The 23,180-nt window shown below is 33.8% G+C and overlaps 3 protein-coding genes across 4 annotated transcripts in view; 1 reads left to right on the top strand and 2 right to left on the bottom strand.

Moving 5' to 3' along the window:
* The window catches only part of LOC126823266 (breakpoint cluster region protein), a 62,039-nt gene extending 58,559 nt beyond the window's left edge, over nucleotides 1–3,480 (bottom strand). Inside the window, exon 1 of the mRNA XM_050551981.2 lies at nucleotides 3,349–3,480. The gene's annotated coding sequence lies outside the window, so the exon portion shown is untranslated. The remainder of the gene's footprint in view (nucleotides 1–3,348) is intronic.
* A 4,889-nt stretch (nucleotides 3,481–8,369) lies between these two features.
* LOC126823288 (uncharacterized) lies at nucleotides 8,370–15,179 on the top strand. Of its 2 annotated transcripts, none has more exons than XM_050552034.2 (4): nucleotides 8,370–8,945; nucleotides 9,958–10,030; nucleotides 10,817–11,009; nucleotides 13,250–15,179. In XM_050552034.2, the coding sequence occupies exons 1-4, from the start codon at nucleotides 8,515–8,517 to the stop codon at nucleotides 13,564–13,566; spliced, it is 1,014 nt and encodes a 337-aa protein (XP_050407991.1). In that variant the 5' UTR covers nucleotides 8,370–8,514; the 3' UTR covers nucleotides 13,567–15,179. The 2 variants fall into 2 exon arrangements, with proteins under 2 accessions (XP_050407991.1, XP_050407990.1); XM_050552033.2 differs by having other exon boundaries at nucleotides 9,823–10,030.
* A 2,241-nt stretch (nucleotides 15,180–17,420) lies between these two features.
* LOC126823306 (protein yippee-like 1) overlaps nucleotides 17,421–23,180 on the bottom strand; it is a 37,675-nt gene continuing 31,915 nt past the window's right edge. Inside the window, exon 5 of the mRNA XM_050552067.1 lies at nucleotides 17,421–22,875. Coding sequence (XP_050408024.1) covers nucleotides 22,786–22,875 — 90 coding nt within the window. The 3' untranslated portion in view covers nucleotides 17,421–22,785. The remainder of the gene's footprint in view (nucleotides 22,876–23,180) is intronic.

Below are 23,180 nucleotides of genomic sequence, written 5' to 3'. Positions count from 1 at the left end.
AAATTCAACATCTGGATATACTGCGATTAAAATTAATGTGTTTTACTTATGATTTCTTAGCCCAGAAGTAAAATAATATACACTTACCGCCATGATAGAAGGAGTTTACATCTCGAACGATGCGGAATATATAATACTGACTCACAAAACAAGAAGAGCAAGTTAATATATCAAGTATACCAAGCAACTAATATATGTATAGGAGGAAGTATATACATTCATTAAAGTTGACCTCGTAAATTTGAAACTCGAGATCAGCCAACCGTGATTTTATTAACTCGAAGCTATCCGAATGCGAATTTGTCAGTAAACATGCAGGATATAATATTAATCATATTTTTGTGTGCAAATCGTTTAGTTGGTAATACGATGTTGGGTTGGCGACGTTTTAATACACTGTCTTCTTGCGGTAGGTTCTCGTAGCTAACATAATTGGTTTCACTTTTTATGTTATGTGCTGTTTTGGTTTTTTTAAATACATTTGAACAGTTGAATTTTTGTAGTTGCGTGACCAAAATGAGGTTATCAAAAAAAAAAGAAAAAAAGAAAGAAAGCAACAACACCGAAAAGAAAAAAAAAAAAAAAAACCCCTCACAAATACAAAATTTTTCATCTTTTTTTTTTTGAAAATCCTGCTCATGTTAAGCTCATACAGTAACCCGGGACATGCTTTATTATTTTTCAAATGAGGAATGGTCAAATTTAAACAGTTTTTAATAATAACACATCAAAGAAAAAACGAAAAGTTAATAGAGAATTGTCTTATGTAAAGTAATTATAGATAAACAGGATGACAATAAAATCTAGGATTTCCTTCTTAAGCTTTTATCGTGTTTCGTATAATATGCCCATAGAAATGTGGTCGTATGTTGTCGCAACCCCGGGGCATTCGTTCACCCGTTCGTCCCTCGTCCACCCGTTAGAGGCTCAAGTCAGAGCCCTGCCTATGATAGTTCTTTATAACAAAAACAACAACAAAAGAAACCATACCTGAGTGAGGGACTTTTTCTCGATAATGCAAACATTTGAATTATGACATTGAAATTATTTTCTTCGTGAGTTCTGTAATATTTAATGGATTGTAGCATAAAGTTTAGATTAATAATAAACACCCCAGTCTTATTTTTTTTTAAAGTCATACAAATATTACATCAATGTATAAAAATACCTTGTCAGTTCATGTCAGTTCTCGGCTATATAGAATTACTGTCACTTACTATAGAAAAAAAGTTTGTTATGTTTGTCAACACTTTGTTAATTCTAAAGATAAAAATATGCAGGCTATCATGCCGTATTTAAAACTCGGCATATGAAAACCTATTAACAGGGGCGGATCCAACGTTTTCAGAAAAGGGGGGGGGGGGCGTGCTGCCAACCGGCTCGTTTCGAAGTAAATTACGACGGGGATCGCTACCATTTTTAAGTATTTTTGTTCTCCTTTCTCACGAGAATATATGGGGCAAAGAATTGTTCGCCACCGCAAAAAATATGGGGGCGGGATCCGCGCCTAATTAACCACGTATAAGGTTATGATTTTCAGATGAAACAATGAGATATTACTAATATTAGCAAGAAACAAGGTCACTATAGTGAAATCGACCCACCTTTGCCATTATGAGGTTAATCCGTTCTTACAAACATTTTTACAAACCTATTTAAAATAGCTAATAGAGAGAGAGAGAAATGGGGTTTAACGTCCACTCGACACAAACTACATCATTTCGGGACTACCACATGGTTCAATTCTATTTCAATAATTCGCTTGCGCGTAGGGGTCTTTAGCAGTTGGAGGAAACCGGAGGACCTGGAGAAAACCCGGGGGGTCACGTACAGCTGGGGAATCGAAACCCCGCCAGTTGACTCAATGAAAGACCTTATGATACAGCGCGCAAGTGCTAACCATTCGGCCATCCACCCATCCCCCACCCTAAAATAGCTAATAAGACTCGTTATTGTGCTTAACATGAAACTTGTGTAATTAGGGGTATTTTTTACAAACATAGCAGGCCTAAGCGATCTTGATTTTCTGGTTGTTCTATTTTCAAAGAGATTCCAATATACATGTACTTGTTTAGAGATGCAAAATGCTATAAAATGGTCTACCCAATTTTAGACATTTTGACCCACCCACCCACCACGCCAAAACACCTGATCACCACAGATTCGTAATCTACGAAAAAGATTTCTCTAGAAAAACTTGATCTCATAAAATCCCCAGTTTAGGGGCAGAACAGTAGGACGTTAAACCCCATTTCATTTCATTTCCCTCTCGGGTGGCGATACTCCTCCTCATGTGAGGGGTTTGCTTTAACGTTTACTCAACACAAGCTAATATAAGTCATTCAGGAATAGCTTAATGGCCTTTAGCTGTGGGAGGAAACCAGAAGACCCAGAGAAAACCCACGAGGTTTGGCGGGCCCAAAGAAGTCCATATAGTCAATAGTTATTATCAAAATGTGTAATGATAAACAGTCGTAGATAAAGGTGTGGAATGATTTGTTAGTAATGTTTAATTTTATGCGGTCACCTGAAGATACGCATTTACAATACGTCCGGTACCGGTATGTCGACAGTGACAAATTGCTCAATTAACTATACCTTATATTCTACGTCTGTTTTATACAATGTCACGAATACCTTTAAACTAATTCACGTACGGCTAAATAAAAACATTATTTCAAATATTCATTGCATTGTATATGAATAAGAAAGTGATATATCGTCAGTCAAATCCCACTGTCAAAAGGGTAATCTCTTCAGTCGTTTATACCGTAATAAAGAATTTTCAATGCTAAGAAATTAACGTTTTGTAAAACGAAAATCGGTCAAAGTCAGGGCTCTCTTAACAGCATTACAGACCCCGGCAAAGCAGTGAACTTGGATACCTACCCACATAACCACTAACAGCAATAAAAAAATTAAATGGTCGATAAAATTAAACAAAAAATTATTGTATTGTATTGGTACTTCCAACAGAACCAGTGCACATGCTGTACAGCAAAGGTGAGGGTCATACATAGACTATATTATTGTTGCCTATATAGTTTATATTTACTAAACAACATATTTACCTGTATTACTACTGCTGTTAAATTATTTTGACTGTTCGTTTGATATCCAAAGGACCAATCGGTCTTCTATCGCAAAGCAGTGAACTTAGGTCCCTACCCACACAACAACTAACAGCAATAAAATAATTAAATGGTCGATAAAATAAAACAAAAAAATATTGTATTGTATTGGTACTTCAACAGAACCAGTGCACATGCTGTACAGCAAAGGTGGGGTCATAGATAGACTATATTATTGTTGCCTATATAGTTTATATTTACTAAACAACATATTTACCTGTATTACAACTACTGTTAAATTCTTTTGACTGTTCGTTTGATATCCAAAGGAAACAATCGTTCTTCTATCACTGAGCAAAGAAGCTGTACACGTTTAAAAAGTTATTTCTGATGTTCACAGTACTCGATGAATTATAAATTGCTTAGAAGATTGGCAAATCGGATGACGTCGTGTTTATTTGTCCACATAATATAAGCCGTGAGAGTTATTTCCGGAGAAGTTTGTATTACATGTAATAGACCAGTGTGCGACGCTTGACAATTAACCTCTGATAATAATACAGAAATAGGATACAACATACTTCGAAATTACTGTTGTATGAAATGTGACGTTTACCCTTTTTCGTGATTTACACCTTGTCGCTTGTGACCGTGTTTCCTTATAGGTGAATTATAGCTAAGATTAGATAAAGAGCTTACTGTTTTCGCTCTAATAGTTTGAAAATAGATAATGGAAAGAGAATATGATGAAATTTCAGCCAAATTGCTTCACTCTGAAACTATATATTAGCGATTCAATTTTAGCTAGGCTAGCCTCGATCATCATTACTACCGTTAAGATAACAAACAAAGTCCCGATTATCCAGTTTTACGGTTATTTCATTAATCATAGAACGTATTCAAATCGACTAAATATCACAGACTAACGAAGGCATCGAGAGTTGGTTATAGTCTTGATAAGTTAAGCATACATTGTGCAAGAGCTAAATCTGCCTATTGCAGGTCTTTCTTTAGGTCTGAAATGTATTCAGACCATAATCAACTCTCGATGTCATGTCTGCGATATTTACCGGATTAGGATCCGATTTGCTGCTCAACTTTCATTCAAGGTTTAATCACGAAATGGATAATCAAGACTATGTTTTTATCGTACCGACTTTAGTAATGATGATCGAGGCTAGGACCAAAATTCAATCGCTAAATTATCAGGTTAGAGTGGACCAATTGGGGTGAAATTTTCAGCAAATTCCGTTTACGTTATCAAGTTTTTAACTATTATAGGGCCTAGTGAAAACTGCCAGCTTTTTATCTAATCTCCCATAATGTAAATTTAATGAATGTCTAATTAATAATTTAGATAACATTTAAGGCCTAAAGAAAGACCTGCAATAGGCAGATTTAGCTCTTGCATAATGTAGCCTCAAAGCGGACTGATATTGGATGGATTCTGACATCATATCTCTTATAAAAAAAATAATATGTTTGCTATCTTGCAAAAGTCCAGTGGACAGTAACAATGAATTATAGACATCTCTCGAAAGACAACCATATAAAAACAAGAGAACTAATCTGATTGGGCAAGAATCTCCCACGACCCTTCAAAAGTAGTTATAATTTTTTTCAAATTTGTAGAAACATAACCCTTTCCAAATCTATTGTCTCTCGAGAATCGAGATTTGGCGACACAGCGTCAAAGGAGTATGGAGCGGAATTTCCCCCATAAGACCTTCGTATTTACTAATATTTTACATTAATAATAAATTACTTTAAAACACCGCAATGACCGGAATTCACATTCAAAACATAAACACCGGAATTCACTTTCAAAATATCGGAATTCGCACGTCAGACCTTCGTACTTACTAATATTTTACACTAATAATAAATTAATTTAAAACACCGGGATTCACTTCCAAAATATCTGAATTTGCACTAAGACTCAAGACCTTCGCATTTACTAATATTTTACATTAATAATAAATTACTTTAAAACACCGGAAATCACTTTGAGAAAATCGGAATTCGCCCCAAGACAATTGTATTTATTTATATTTTGCATTAATATTAAACTAAAATGTATCTGTTGTAAAACGATATTTCCAGATGGCCAACTCGGGGAAACACAATATGATAAGAACACAGCAGTAATCCATGTATGTCAAACCTAACTTCTTGAATGTGAGGCAAAACGTTCTCAGTGTAGATGAGCTAAGTTTATTCGTTGTTCTTAGTGTTTAACGTCCGCTTCAACCGAAGGTACAAGTCTGAAGGTGATATCGCAGATAAGTCTTATTTTTTTTTTTTTTTATAATCTTAGCGCTCGCGCAGGGGTCTTTCCCGTGGGAGGAAATCAGAGTACCCGGGGTAAACCCACGAAGTTGAGAAGGCGCCCCTATCTCCAAGCCACATACGCTCAGACCAGGAATCGACAGCCGCAACTGAGTCCGAAACGACGTTTTTGTTGAGTCCGAGCTGCTGCGGGACCGAAATGACATGCTGCCAGGTGACCGACCAGCTAGAGGTCGAAGCGCGGCACTCTAGACCACTAGTCCCCCCCCCCCCCAAGTTTATTCGAATATCAACTTGGTAATAATAAGCGGCCAATCAAATAAAGTCTCATCAATAATGGTTTGAATGTTTCCATAGATAATCCGTTGCAGCATGAAGCAGTCCAGATTAAATAATGTGTAAAGTGTAATTGTGAATTGTCTTGTGCCACTAACGAGACGCAAAACGTGTTTAGTAGTTATTTTGATAATTAATTTGCAGTGCCAGTGAATATGAAGTTCAGATTTATTATGTTTAACCTATTCTTTAAGTGGCATTTAGCGATCAGGGAACAAATTAACAGAGCACAGTTTTTATGGGATACAATCACTAATTTATTCTAAAAGCACGACGTTTCGACAAGTATCCTCTTATCGTTATCAAGCACAAATGACAATTTAGTAAACTTGTGGACAATATATATGAAATTAATAAGAAACCATCTGCATGGATTAAGAATAACAGTAATAGAAATAATCAAGGTGTAAAGGATATTTAACAATAACAACAAACATAACAAGGTAATTAGCTACTAATAAGCACTGATACTGCATGATTAGAGGGTTATTAACAGTTATGAAGCCCTTCAAAAGGGTAGCATGTATGGATAGTGGGAAGTTGATAAAGCACAGGTAGTGAGGCCATGTGCATGAAGTTAAATAAGATTGCATTATATAAGTACAACTATAACAATACACAATTTGTACTTAGAAAACAAGAACAAAAATCCTCTAAAAATATAAGGGACATGTTGGGAGAATCTATAATATCGAAAATTTATTAATGAGATGGGGTGGGGGCGGGGATTTTAGTACAACCAAAGATGGCTTAATAGTTAAATTATGTTGTGCATCTTAATTACATCATCATATGCCCTGGGGATGTAGAGCCCTAAGTCCCTATTGAGTTCAGGTGAATGTCTTCTGATATTTATAGCTTCTAGGATCTTCCTGGTTTTCTTGTTCTGTTGGTTGGCGGTTAGTATCTGGACCTCATTCCATTTAACTCTGTGTTGTGGGTGATTCTGGAGATGTTCCGCTATGGCTGAGTTATTAGTAGCGGCTTTGGACTTATGTTCCGTTATCCTTTTGTCAATGGGTCGTTTCGTTTCCCCGATATATGTAGCCTTGCAGGAACAAACCACTTGATAGACGACTCCTTTGGGTTGGGTGGGGAGAATTGGTTGCAACTTGCCGTTGGCTTTCAATATCTGTTTCAGGGTGGTCGGGACCGAAAATGTGGTGTCAATGTTTGATTTCTTTAGTAGGTTGCTCACTCTGTATGTTAAATTACCATAAAAGGGCAAGGTTATTCTGATGGGTGATTTTTCAGGTTTTTGATAATCTTTACTGGTGGTTTTGATAGTTTCATTGATCTGCTTTTTCACTAGTAACGGGGGATAATTATTCAGGTTACAAAACACGTGGCGTAAATGGTCCAATTCTTCCTGCAGGAATTCGGGTTCACAAATGTTGATTGTTCTGCGTGCTAGGGTGGAAATAAGGGCTCTTTTGATATAATGGGGATGACTGGAGTTGTAATTGATATATTGGTCTGTGTGGGTCGGTTTGCGGTATATTTTAGTTTTCATTTGATTATTGACTTTTATAACTTGTACATCTAAGAATGGTAGGGTATTTTCTTTTTCTGTTTCGATAGTGAATTTAATTCTAGGATGCTGTTTGTTCAGGTGTTCAAGCAGGGACATAGGTTCATCATTTTCATCAAGCACCACAAACGTATCATCGACCTTGCGAAGCCAAATGATTGGAGTGATGGGAGAGGTTCTTAGGGCAGTCTTTCCCGTGGGAGGAAATCAGAGTACCCGGGGTAAACCCACGAAGTTGAGAAGGCGCCCCTATCTCCAAGCCACATACGCTCAGACCAGGAATCGACAGCCGCAACTGAGTCCGAAACGACGTTTTTGTTGAGTCCGAGCTGCTGCGGGACCGAAATGACATGCTGCCAGGTGACCGACCAGCTAGAGGTCGAAGCGCGGCACTCTAGACCACTAGTCCCCCCCCCCCCCCAAGTTTATTCGAATATCAACTTGGTAATAATAAGCGGCCAATCAAATAAAGTCTCATCAATAATGGTTTGAATGTTTCCATAGATAATCCGTTGCAGCATGAAGCAGTCCAGATTAAATAATGTGTAAAGTGTAATTGTGAATTGTCTTGTGCCACTAACGAGACGCAAAACGTGTTTAGTAGTTATTTTGATAATTAATTTGCAGTGCCAGTGAATATGAAGTTCAGATTTATTATGTTTAACCTGTTTGTTGACAGGGCCCTTTTATTGATTGTCTCTAGAATCATAGCTATAATATTAAATTGTTTATTGCACTATAATTATACCATAATATGTTTCATGCATATAATTACTGTTTTAATAAACTATTAATCAATCTCTAATTACAATACATTACCACGAATTGCAACGAAAGTATACATTTATTTTTTTGTCAACAAAAATCACATACACGAGTTATCTCCCGTGGACCTCCGATTTGGGCAAAAAGCAGCGAGGTTTCTTAAATTCAACTAAATTGTTATTAAAATAAATTATTTTTGTGGGAGGAATTGGAGATTTTCGAAGTGAATTCCGGTAAATTCCGGTGCTTAGTCTACCCATCCAATTCCAATTCTAACCATATTTACATCTCGCGACTTACGACGAAATCTGCAGTGGGCTGCGGTGGGCTTTAACTTTTAGACTCTGTCAAGGGCGATTGTAAATTAGAGTAGCGTCCCTTTGTATTATGTCTGTCTTCGGCCCTGTATTTCGCAAACTTTATAATTTATTACCAATAATAATTAATAATTGCAAATGTGTTTTATTCAGCACTATGTAATTGCCATATTTGACCAAATTCAACGAATATTACAGAAAGGCAATGAGATATATGCTTTTTCAAAGATCTTGTCGACTCATAATCGACTGTAAAACTAAAAGTCACGCTGAACGCTCATTTCAGACATTTGCAAGGGCAAACTCAAACTGTCATTTGTTGCTGAGAAATGTTATAGTTGCAGGGAGAAATAATAACACAGTTACGGGTATTAATTTTAACACATGTTCATATTTCCTCAAGACTAAATATCAAACTAATAATCCAAAACATTTGAAAAGTTCTAAAATGTCCAATCATCGACCTACTGATAGAACAAAAAGCGGATGGGCAGATTTTGAGAAATACAGTGTTTTTGCCCGGTCAATATCAGGACTAGAGACATCAGTTGTTGTAAAAAGTGATGATTTGTCACTGGCATTTGATATGGGATATTCAGCAAAGGAAAGTGTCAAATGTAAAAATGTATTCATTAGGTAAGACTGACTCTAAAATTGCTCTGTTGTTAGATTTGGGTCGAATGGTTGTTGATTTCATTGCATTTTATGAGTTTCCTTGGCACCTAGAAATGAACACAAATGGGTCACAACATATAATAATGTAGGCCTAATATGAATGTATATAAACAGATTTTCATTCAATCGCTTCTGTTTTTACTGTAATTTCTAATCCAAATGTTTGGCAAAATAAGGTATGTGAAAAGTGCAAACTGAATGGCAGTAATTGGCATCTTGTTATTCCAGTCTACTTCGGTAGTCTTCCCTTGTGGGATATGTTTAGCCTCATTCATCCAGTCACTTCATTACAAATGGCGCTCGAGTTTCGAAAGCATTCTGGCACATGATTTTTGTGTCAAGTTTAAAGTTTAGTCTACCAGAAGCCCATCTTTTCACAACAACATCAATATTGATTTAAATTGACCAATAAGTTATATTTGCAATGTCGAAGACTATGATACTTAATTAAAGACTTGGCTACTTTAATTTGTTTTTATGAGGTAACAATCTGTGTTGGTTGAAAATTGTATGTCTAAAATTGAAGCCATTGTCAAGATAGTGATTTTGTGTTCCACTCTTTAGGAATTACAAACTAAGTAAAATTAATAAAGGGGCAATCTCTGCTTAATCCTTCCATATGACAGTTTGCCACATACAATGCCACAAGAAGATGCTAATTTGACATTTTTCCACTTACTTAGGTCATTAATTTTATAATAATTTGAAGAAAATATAATAAGCTTATATATATTGGTTTGTTAATATTAAACTTTTGATTGAAATATTAATTACAATGTACAAAATACATTTGTTAATGAATGCCTTTATAATTTTGTTGACTTTACTCTTTTTATAGTCATGGCCATATGGATCATATTTCAGCAATACCACAACATGTAGGGAAACGTTCCTTATATGGAATGCCAAATGCCAGGTACTATGTACCAAGTCATTTGGTAGATGACTTAAAATCAGTTTGTGATCTTTATAGTAAAATTAGTGGAAATCCAAGAGCCTTGAATGAAATTGAAATCTTACCATGTGGTGATCATGATACTGTAAATGTAAGTAGGCCTCTTTTTCATTGTTTATCAATCAGAAAAATTCAAATTGTATGTTCTTTCACATACTCCTCACAGTGTTTCGTTCGATTAGACCTAATCCCACTCGACACTGCCTGAATGAAAGCAAATTTCTGTTCCAAATTATGACTGGTCAATAGTCTAATTAACAACCAATACTTAACTGCGTAACAATATCATTCGGGTTTAAACTGAGCTCCAGATATGTTTACATAACATTACGTCATGACTCAAAAAATTTTTTACACCCAATTAACCAGTGCATTGCAGAAAAATTAATTGCGTGACAAACGAGGCTATCAAAAATAGCCACAATGTAAACAATACAGTTTGGAGATGAACAATACTTTCACCATTTTTAATACCTTAAATCACAGTCCAGAGTTTTAGGGAAGACCCCAGATTAAAGAAGGGCTATCATGTTGCTGTACTTAAGATAGATTTGATTGAACAGGAAGAATAGACACACTCCCTCAAAAGCTCAAGTATCAGAAGTCAATTCAGCAATGGCCAGAGAGGGATTTCTTGGGCCACTGCTTCAGGAATATGGTTCTTTCATAACAAATCTTACAACATCTACATTATATTCAAAAGCTGATTGGTTTGCCAAAGATTAAGCTTACATGATAATAAATGTAAATGAAGAGTCAATTATCTTTGTATCAATCTGAAATATGGACCCTTATGATACACATATGGAATCGTGGATGACAACAAGCACTGTTTATCAGGCTTACAACATGTACTGTAGAACTTTAATATTTCCAGTTTACAAGTAAATATACAATGAAGGCATTTCCCACTATACATAGAGTAAAAAGTCAAGGCTATATATTATATCATCATAAAAAATCATTAAAAGCTGAATATCAAGATTTAGATGGTAAAACTATTGGTGAAATGGTGAAATCCGGTGAAACAATACATGATATTATTACAACACCAGATGTTGCTTTCACAGGTAAACTTTAACCTTAATACTGTATGACTACATTCTCCGATGATCTGCAGATAAACGCAACCATTTCATATTAAATGACATATGAATCTGTTTATACATATATCCTTATTATAATCAAACACAACCTGAAGAAGATATTTTAGATATGTCCACTTTTGCCAATAGTTATGTTGTTGATTAAAATTACATTATTTTAAAAGAGACTAGTTAACTATGATAATTTTTTCATGATTTTATACGATATCAAAGTTCCTTTCTTATGAACCTGATCTAACAGAACAAACAACTCACTATCCTTTTTTTGTATTCAAAAGTTTAATGTGGATGTGTATTTTGTCATCACATCTGTCTGTTGTCCATACACAATTTCCTTTGAACACTCAAGTTTTCTTGTTGACTTAACATTGTGTAGTTATCTCCCCACTTCTGTTGATAACTTTGCTCTATATCATGTTCACAGCGTTTCATAAATTTGAACGTAATTGGGGGATAACTCTACATTACCTTTTTGTTCACAATTTTGGTTTTATGCACCCACATTTTCATGTGGACGTATATTGCCGTGGCACCTGTACGTCCATCCACATTTTGTTTGTGGACACTCTACAGGTCACAACTTTTATCCAATTTTGATGAAACTTAAAATATATGTTTATATCCCAAAGATCTCTGTTCCTTTCAATATTCGTGTATATCGGACTGTAACTGCATGGATTATGGCTACCAAATTTTTAGCTTGTGAACCCTATGCAGGTCACAATGTTTATCCTATTATAAAAACCGTGCAAATATATCACCATAATGATGGTTGTGTTCGAATTTCGTGAAAATCGGACCAAAACATCCCTTCAAAATGGCCGCTCCCTGTACGCAGAAAGTGACACTATAATGACAGTGCATTTCATGAAAAAAAGGACTGAAACTGCCTGTCAAAATTGACGCTCCCGGTACACAAAATTGTAAAACTAAAATACGTATTTTGAACTGCTGACATGTGCAGTTTGCACCGTGAACATTGAAATAATATTGGCAAGTTTATTCTTTCATAGAAATATAGGTTTATATACCAATGATCTCGATTAGTTATGATATTGGCATGTATCTGACCATAACTTAATGGATTATGGCCCCTTATTGTATGCTTGTTTAGCTTGTTCTCTGTCCATCTCTTCAAAATGTAGCTGTATCTTGCATGGCAACCATTTGTTATGGCTTGGGACAGACTTTATAGTGTATTTTCAATCTCCTGGATTGTTGGCAAATGGCAACAATTTTGAAGGTATCATACTCATAGACAACCTTGCTGCTAGTAACCCGGTCTATGTTTATTTAAAGGAGCTAAATCGCTAATATCTGGCACCTAGAAATTGACTCAAATGGTTAGCAACGCATATAATAATATAATATGAATGTATATAAACTGATTTACATTCAATTGTTTGTTTTTACTGTAATTTCTAATCAGTTATGTTCTGCGAAATACGCCAGAAGTCTCAGTCGAATGGTAATCTCTAGCCTCTGGTTATTCCAGTTTATAACGATAGTATTTATTACGCATTCTCTCTAGATAAGAATATGTCGTCACCGCTTGACGTGACTTGTGGAATATGTCTTAACATCGTTCTACGAGTCCCTTGTTACAAATGGCGCTGAAACGCCTTATGGTACACGATTCGTGTACCAATGGTAAAATATTTATTTTGTCTTAAATATTGGTTACCAGACACTCACCTTTTCCTGGTAAGATCACAACATCAATGTTGATTTAATTTGACAAATAATTCGTGTTTTCAATGTCGAAGTCTTTGGATGATACCGAGTTAGAGACTTAGCTACTTTAATAAAACTACAATTTCATATTTTTAAAATTTATTAAAATAAAGCCTTAAAAAAGATGGTATCCATAAACCGCCCTACCTTGTTAAAGAATAATCCTATTAATCCTATAATTCACTATTGCCAGCTGAGAAATTGGCAAAAATATCATTTTCAACTTCAAATTCCAACGTTTGAAGGTAGCTAATGCATGGAGGCAATAGGAAAACAAGGGAGGTAATTGTGTTATTATTTCCTGTGTCAATGATTTTTAAGGGTGGGAAATAACCATGGTCGTATAATAGTGAGTTGATAACCTATTGAGCAAAAGACATAGGAATAATTATGTTTTGACTTTCTTAGAAAATATGAAGTTCTCGCTTTAAGTACTTATAACAATCATACTTTTGTTTTCTTTTTATCAGGTGATACCACATTTGATATATTTAAAAATGTCACAAATCCAGATTTACTCAGAGTGAAGATATTGATAGCTGAATCTACTTATATAGATAAAGAACCTAACAAAGATATGATCAAATTAGCTCAGGATAGAGGTCATACACATTTACAAGAATTTATAGACAATGAACATTTATTTAGGGATATACAGCACATTGTTTTAATTCATTTCTCTGATAAATACTCATCTAATTATATTAAAAGAGTTGTATACTCTAGTTTACCTGATAGTCTGATAGATAAGGTAGTGGTATCAACATATGCTAAGGATATTCCTTGATATTTTAAAAACACGAAAATAGTTTTTATCAAATACTAATTTCTGTTTAAATACCAACAAATACAATTAGAATATTGCTTGCTGCATGGAAATAAAGTTTGTTTTTGATATTGCACTTATAACCAGAACAATCCAAACATACAAATTCTGATAATAATATACGAGAAATCCCCCATATCCCGAATCTGAATAATGCTTATGATAATTCATAGTTAATCTTGCTACATGATGATAAGGTGGGGCAAGTCAAATTGAATTAAAATATCCATTTTTCATCAGCTATCTAGATCAATCATTAAAATCTTTCTTGCCATGCAACAAATACAAAAATGATTCATAGCGTCTGTTGTGTTTCTCAATAACCTGTTTCTGCAGTGAAATGGGTATTGTATTGGAGTAACCTTTGTTCTAGAGAACTTACAGATGGATTTAAGAAGCCTTAAACTTCATTTCCAGTAGGTTATAAACAGTATCTTAGTCTAAGATTTAGAAAATTTTATCTTCCATAATGTTACTGACCATGAACCACACCCATATTTTACCTTGTGCTCCCAGCTACTTCAAAATCGCCACTCCACAGATGGGACCCATAGTATGATGATTACTGATACACCATTTATTTTCATGCAAGTGTAGAGATTTATGTTTTGTACAGGTTGTGTTGACTTTATGTTATTCTTGTTACATGATATTTTACTATCTTTTGTACAGGTTGTGTTGACATTAAGTTATTCTTGTTACATGATATTTTACTACAGAAATAATAATGAGTTTCAAGAATTCATATTGAACGCTTAATCTGTTGGGACCACTATAAAGATTGCTGCACAAATCTACTATGATAATTGGAATGGAAGAGTAGACAGTTGCACTGCTGCTTTGTCGGAATTCTTGACCTTTACATACCCCCACTATATGCAAACTATGCACTGTAGATTATAAGATTTGTCATCAATGCAAGTATTGTTGTTTTGATCTAACGTTTGCTTTACAGTAACCACAATGTACATTTATAATTGTCATGTAGCATTTAATCGATTAGTTACTTGCGTTCAATAACCTGAAGAAAGGAGTACTTGCGGTCAAATTATTGGGGCCTGAGCTGTCACCACTGTTGTTAAGCTTCACCAACTTTATGCATGAATTCAGGTTGTGATCATTATTTTATAACATTATCTTAAAGACCTACAAACAGGGATAAACATTGTAATAGAATTTTAATATTTTCCCCTATACACACATTTAAACATTGTACTAAACCCAGTTTCCAACCTCTTGGGTTTTCTCCGACTTCAAGCAAGTTCTGAAATAAAATTGAACCATATGTTGGTCCCAAAATAACCTAGTTTGTGTCAAGTGAACTTTAAACCCCATTTCTCTCTTTCTACATACCCAGTCAACAGGAAAATCTATTTTCTACAAAATGGTGTCATATTTTAAAGGAAAGTCAACACATTGCTAAAGGGAAAAAATTGATTATGTTCCAGAATGCATTTAATGTAAGTGTAGGAAGCCTTTTTCCTCAAGGGGTTTTGGCTGGTTATATTGGTATTTATTTTACGAATCGATACAATGTTTTGGAAAAGTTACAAATAAATCTATTTTCAGTGGGTGTTCTGGATTTCTTCTTATGAGATAAATGAACTTGAAACTTTCCTCCACTCTCTCACAATGTATTTTTTAGCCTATAGGACCATCATGCCTAAGTGCTGACAATGAAATGGGGTTTAATGTCCTACTCTTCTGCACTGACTGGGCTTATGAAGACGCACATACACCATACAGTGTGCTGTGAGGGAAATTGGGATTACGGCCTACTCTTATATCGAATTCCAACTGTCAAGGGTTCTTTTATGTGCACGCCAATGTGAACATGGGACCTCAGTTTTTCATCCCACTGACAACAGGGTACCACACCGGAAAATCTGATGAACTTTGTCGGTTAACCCAGGGAGTCGAACACTGAACATCCAGGTTAATGAGCCAACGTCTTACTCATAGAACCACCATGGCTCCCGAATGAATTGGGGATTTGTTCACATGATGAATTTTAGTAGAATAAGGGGGCTGTTAAATGGGTAAAAATGGACCAGTGTTCAAAAATTGTCTTCTAAAGAACCTCCCAATAAATATTTAAATATAAATAATATTATGGGAATTCAGACCGGTTCATACATTAGAAATGAAATAAAAAAAAAAGGCGGGTTTAAACATTCTACTTTTCTGCAACAAGCTGGCTTATCAGGATGGGCATTTGCCATGGGGCTTGCTGTGAGAAAATTTTGCCCGGTCAGCAGCATCACGGACACTTAAAGGGATTAAAATAAAACTTCTTACTACAGCTTGACTGTATGTATATATAGACCAGGAGCCCAGTGGGTCAACCTAGGTGAAAAGTGTACCAATTTTATCCTATATGGTATCGATGCATGTATATCTGGTATCATCAGAATGTAAGTCTGCCAGGTTTCTGGTGGTGGGTGTGGTATTCCACGCCCAAAATGCAATGCCCCCCCCCCCCAACTAGGCTAGATTAGCTTAAAAGTGTACCACATGAAAATCGTACAGCAGTGTACCGTACATCTTCAGATATTACAAAATCACTCTGACAGACATTTCTAGTGGTGGGGTACCCCCGATAGAGCTATGTAATTGCCAGACATTTGTAGTGGTGGAGTATCCCTGACATGAGTTATCTAATTTCCAGACCACAGCTAGGCTAGATTAGCTGAAATCTGTACCACCTAAAACAGCTTTGGAGTCGTTCAGTACCACGACGGGAATCATGAATGACCTCTGCCAGACAATTTGTGCGGTGGGAAACCCCTAACAGACACGCTCAAAAATGCCACGCCCCCATCTAGGATAGATTAGCCGGCACTGTTCCTGTGGTCCAAAAAATTAAAAATTGTGCCAGGATGCATAGAATACTAATACCTAGTACGTATGGAAGAGGTGATAAACTGCGGTAATCCCTTCAAGTGCATGTGAGCAGCATTTCCATCTAAACTTCATCGAATTGCAACTGTCATGGCTGTTTTATGTTTAAGCCAACATGTACAGAGGACCTCATATTTTCATAACATCCCATCTGCTCCTTCTTGCTAGGCCCTCCGTCCTACACCAATGACAAGGGAAAAACCACACTGCAAAATCCTGATCAATACCAGACATCCTGACCGTGGCTCCCACATCTATATTTCGCCACATCTATATTTCGTTTCGTTTTTTTTGTTTTATATACTTTCGATGGCCTCTAAAATACCTAGTGTAGTAAATACAAGTAAAACAAAATTTTGAACTATAAAACACGAAACGAAATAGGATCTGCATTTTGATCAGATCGGGTCTTTAAGAGGAAGTATGAAAATACACTTTATAACATTTTAGAGGTAGGCTACTTTTATAACTTTTCCTTATACAACATTTCCTTACAGGGTTTCCCTAGACAAGGGCAAATATGTGGCCTTTATAAAAGGCTGTGAAAATATTTAACAACATAGTATAATCATGGACTGTATATGGTATAATCAACTTGGTAGTATAAGTAACAGCCAGACTACAGTCATTCAGGTGTGATGATAAAGTATTAAACCAAGGACCATCCATGAACATATTGGCATGCATGTAAAAAGATCCCATGACAATTTGATTTAGAGTGTTCGGTAATGCCGCTGTCGGGACAAAATCTCTTCCAATGCATTGCACAGTGACCTTAGAGATAAAATAAATGCAAGTCTCATAATGACTGAAGTATGGTGTTGATGAGATGTTAAAACTTTATTCCTTTCCAAAATAATAACTTGATGTGGTAGTCTTCTGTACCGGTTTTTTCTATAACACAAACGAAGCTGTTCACCATCAGCGATACATTTTATTGTTTTTTTACTGCATGATTGTTTATCTTACAATTTATATGAAATGCTTGAAAATGAAATATATTTATTTGGCAACACGATCTTCATTTATAAACTTATTTTGTCTGTTTTACATTCATACACAAAATGTAGTTTAGAAATTAGTACTGTTGTTACATTTTTTATTATTTTTATTACAAAATGAAAGACTTTCCTTATTACAAAAGCATTATTCATATGTTCAAATTAATACATGAATAATGCTAAAGTACTTTAATTTATACATGTGTATGTACCCTTTTAAGACTAAGCTTTTTGAAAGATAATAGATAACCTTACTAGACCAAATAAAATTGATGGCACTAGATTGATGAAGGTGATCATTAGAAAGGATGAAATATAAATGGCTGCAAGTTCAATTTCAAGAAATTTTTGTGAAAAATTTAAACATCAATAATGCATTAGTCACATGCTGCGTGTAGGCCTATTGTAAGGAATTCATTTTAAAAAAAAGTGCTGGTAGTTAAATCTGTACATGTTGGTTACCATAACAAAACTTGTACTGATAGGTCCAAGTAAACTTGGTAATCTGAAGCCAATATGATAAATAAAATCTGTGTTGAGTTCAATATAGAATGAATATTTCTCCTTATATGGAAGTACCAAGGAATAGTAATGATTTTACATGGCCAAAATTGATCACTTGCGCTTTTATATTTATTTATACATTTGACAAAGCCAAATGTTACCTCCAAAATTTAATTTAATTTATTTTTTATATCAGTCATTAGTTTAGAATTAAAAGAATTTCAGGGATGTTTATACCAACAAATAGATAAAACAAAAGTATGATATATACATCTATGTCAAAACTCTTTCATTCACTGTAGATAATTGTGGCAAAAACTGAAAAGTTTAGGTACATACACAATGTAGTATTTTTCTTAATATTCCTCAAACTATTTAAACTGTGATGTCTTTTTTTTTCAAGAGAACATTACACAATAAATATCAAACTACATTTTTATATCACAACAATAATTAGATTATTAATAATATTAAATAAATAATTACATCTATCACCATACATACTGTTCCCAATCTCAAAAATAACTACACTAAAAAATATCTTCAGACAATACCCAGAAAACTATGATCAACAGCTTGAGCTGGTCCTTTCGTCTACACTTATTGATGAATTACATATATTCTTTAACAAATTCAATCACTCATAGTATTGTAGCAATCCAATGTCATCCAATTTATGAAATTGTGACAATATTTTTGTTACCAGATTTATAATATTTGTCTAATACTTAAACCCGAATGGAAAAAAAAAAATACATGTTATGAGTCATGTTGTAACTAAAGAATCTTTCGATCTTTCCCTTTAAAATTTCTAAAAAATATAGAAAATTCATCTATAACTCAAAATGGCAATACGCATTCAGTTAAAAGTGCATAGTTGATAGAAGTTTTAAAACAGTTAGTCAATGCAATATGATGTGTTATGCTTTCAGAAAATATTTAATTCTTTTTGTCAACATATATTATCAATGTTATGTTTTGAATCCTTCCCCGCCCCCAAAATAACCCCAAATCAATATGTATGTTCAATTCTGATCAACCTATGCACTTTCAGCTTTCACAATAAAATCCATCCCAGCTCAGTTGTTACAAAATGATTACTGTACAAAACATTTAGCAATATTTACGTAACTCCAAAATACATGATTATTAATGGCTTATGGATTTAACACAAACACCAATTCTCATACCAAAAAAATTCAAATATGTATAACTAGAAAACTATATCAAGAAGGAAAAAAACATTATTCACATTAAAAAAAAATAGGCTAAATCATTAGCTAGATAATATAATAAATAAATTTCTAAGATTAGCGTTGATCACACAAAATAAAGATAGGTTAATGAACAAAATAATGAGACGAATGAAAAAAAAAACTGAGACTTGTCAATTTTTCAGAACAACACATTACATGGATATATCTTTTATTACTGGTGATAATAATACTAATATGATAATTGATGACAAGTACAGGCTGAAGTATAAAGCATACATGGAGAGTTGAATTAGGGTGAACATTTACAAATTGTGATCTCTTTGATGCTAAGGAGTGGCGACATTTTAATTTTCATTTTCAGAAATAACAAATTTCAGCATTATGATATTACAAGCTGGTACTGTACTAAGAATTAAATATTAATAATTATATTATTTTAGACACTGTTAATGTACAGTAAGACTATTGATAGTAAATTTCCTAATATCTGTCATGATATTAAAAAATTCTGAAATGACTAGAGCAATGCTTGAATTATTGGAACCTTTTTCGATTTTTAAACTGAAATAAATAAATATTTAAAGCATAAGTAATTAAACACACACACACACAAAAAAAATATCACTGATTAGTTTACAAAATTTGAATAGCACTATGATTATAGTACCAGTTACTTAATTAAAAAATCTTTTTAAATTATTTTCCCCCTTAACTGTTTTTTTTTTTTTTATCAATTATTATTAAAATTAGGATACTATTGTTAAGATATGCACTAATTTAACTAAAAAAATAAAATAACATACAAGTATAAAACAATATGAAATGATAGCACTAAATAAAAGCAAATACCACAGTTAAGCCTAAAATAATTTCTACTAAATACTCAATGACTAAAATTTTTGTTAACTGTTAAGATGTCAATAATCTTCTTGTTTTGTAATGTGCCTCAACACTGTTATATGAAAGGGCTCTCTATAAATATGCTGTAATAATAATAATAATGTATTGAAAATAGCTGTTAGCCTGTGCCTGTTATAGATTTACTAAAAAAGCTTGAATAAATATAAGGAAAAGTTAAAATAAGCGATGCTGCGATACCCAATATATTATATATGTATAAGTGTGAAATATAATAAGTATGTTTGAAATATAAGCTTATATTAAATATTTAGAACAATTACTGTTTTTCTCTCACTGAATCTGGGTTTCTCATAATAATTTCATTCATTTGAAAGTACTCATCATGAATATTAGCAAGAGCTAAATAGTGTGCTCGTTTTATTTATGGGCTCTTTAACCTGTTAGCACAGCAAAAGTAGAAGGATACACAGTTCGGACTTTTAAACAAATTCGAAAAGATTTATACTCCTGGTACTACAACTTTATTGGGACCTAATGTAAATGGGGTGCATACAACCTCAATACATTATTATTATTATTTCATGAAAGATAGGTTACCAAGTAACAATAGGTACACTCACAGCAGCTAAGTTGGGAGAACAGTCCATAACAACTGTCACATTTTTATTTTTTTCAAGATAATGGGAGAATTTACAAGATACTAAAAACTGATCAAGGGCAACAACCTTTGATGTAATCAATAGAATTAATTTAATAAAAATTTGACTGGTTTTATTTCTCCCTGGCATTAACATAAACAAAACAGGATAAATTTAGCTGTTCAAGTTGAAAACCAAAAGGCTTTTTCAACTCATCAACTCATGAAGAGAAACAATCAGATGATAACCGTAACCTCTGGAGGGTTCACAAAAATTTTCAAATACATCATGGGCCATAACTACAACACAAATAATTAGAAATCAATGAACATTACACTCTAATTACATTAGGCTTCTTCATCTCATAAACACTGCGTTTACATTTCAAGTCAATCGGATGATAACTTCAGTCTCTGAAACATCCACAAGATTTCTAAGTGATCAAGAGTCATAACTCCATAAGCATTCATGAGCAGTTGAGGATGACAAAAGGACAGACAGTGGTGACAACAATATACAACAATCATTATGAATTTTCAAAGAATAAACTATTGTTACATATAGGAAATATTGTACTATACAAATACATTGTATGCACTAAATAGAAATATAATGGCATATAGTGTAAAGTATGACAAAATGACATTGACAATTAATAATGATGATGATGTGACAAAATATATACAGTTTTTTAAAAAATGTAGACAAACTCAAAACCAATTTCTTATCAATAAATAATAACCATACTACATATTACTTATATGTTTCAGAAATTTGCAATCCGTATTCTTCTAAATGAAGGTTAAAATAATTTCATGCCTGGATTACCTCAATCTGAATTATTTCAATTCCAGTATCAATATGCAAAGATGGATTCTTAAGATGAAATATGAGAATTAGTAATCTATTTTAACTTGATATGTAAAGGAAATCTACACTTGTAGATACGTTAATTAACTCTTTAAACAAAGCCAAAAGAAAGTGAAATATACATCGTAAGGATGCTTGTCATCTATAATAATAATAGTTCAAATAAATAAATAAAAACTCAAATCCAGAAACAAAAATTCAAATATTTTTTAACATTTTAATTTTTTCTCTTTTTTTTTCAATCTTTTAATCATTTGATTTAAAAAAGCATTTTTCTTCTTCTATTAGGACAAGAAATTCTGAACTATTGTGGCGTAATTATACTTACTCAAACGAAATCTTCCAAACTTTGCATAAGGAGCAAATGTTGGCATAAAGATTATCGTGAAGCTGACAAAGGTTAAAGTTCAGAACATTTGATCAAACTACCGTAATCACAGAAGAGTGCAAAGACTAATCATAGCTAGTTGCTAAAATAAATAGATTGTAGCCAAATGAATTTACAAAAATATTCTCTTTTCCTGAATAAAGCTTGTTCTTTGTTATTGTTTGTTTGTTTATTTACTTGTTTATTTCTGTTGGCGTCACAGAACATAATAGCAGTCTTAATCACAGAATATTATATATCAATAAAGAGAGTTCACTTTAAACACCATTTTCCCACCATGGTGTCCATCCAAGGACTCCACAAGAAGCATCAACAATGTTAAGTCTTTCCAAAAGCTCTTTAGCTATTGGAATTCTAGTTGACCGAAACACATGAAATATTACTTGTAGTCAAAGTTACTTTGTCAGTAGGGACATAAGGCCGAAAACATCCAATATGTGTCTTAAAGTTATCATAATAATAGTCCACCATTTCTAAATCAGTTCTCTTTCTGTTTTCGTTTGTTGAAATGGTAATCGTTAGTGACATTTTGAGAAATAACCAGTCGGTACATGCGGACATGATATACCCAACAGTTATAATATATTATAAAACAAAAAGATGACACTATTAGTTTATACCATTAATAAGGTATTATAACTTGGTCCTGATTGTCCAATAACAGCACAACTTCACATCACAGATAGTAGAATTGTCACTTGTCTCCCCCTAAACTCTGTTTACCAAGAGTGACATCATAAATAGCACTGTTCGGTTGGAAATAGTGAAGTAAATTGACTTCTGGCTCTACTGTGGACATATCATTCCCATCCATTATCTTTAATCATATGGGCTAGTTCTATAATAAACTTGCCCTCTTTATATTTCTGACTAGATTCAAAAGCATGTTCCTGAAGAAGAAAGAATATTGTTTCATTAATGAAACTTTTATATAGAATATAGGTATGTACTACTTCAGGTGATCAGCATCAGTCGTCAGAGCAGTCCACAAGGTTGTCCCATATTTATTGTCCCCCGCCTTTCGAAGAAATCAGAGGACTATTAAAATGGGTTCGTCCGTCCGTCTGTCCATCACACTATTTGGGACACAATAACTCTCCTTCGAATTGAGGTAGAATGTTCAAACTTGGTGTAGGCGGTGATTGGGTGAATGCCTTGATGGAGTTCAAAGATGAGCATTTTCTCCTTAGGCTAA

Source organism: Patella vulgata, chromosome 6, assembly GCF_932274485.2.
Source record: "Patella vulgata chromosome 6, xgPatVulg1.2, whole genome shotgun sequence".
Lineage (NCBI taxonomy): Eukaryota > Metazoa > Mollusca > Gastropoda > Patellidae > Patella > Patella vulgata.
This window is presented reverse-complemented; position numbering and strand designations above follow the sequence as displayed.

Coding starts and splice junctions, on each gene's coding strand:
- LOC126823288 (XM_050552033.2), top strand. CDS start 8,515: ATGAGATATATGCTTTTTCAAAGATCTTGTCGACTCATAATCGACTGT. Junction 8,946..9,822: donor TGTAAAAATGTATTCATTAG/GTAAGACTGACT, acceptor CTCTTTTTATAG/TCATGGCCATATGGATCATA. Junction 11,010..13,249: donor ACCAGATGTTGCTTTCACAG/GTAAACTTTAAC, acceptor TCTTTTTATCAG/GTGATACCACATTTGATATA.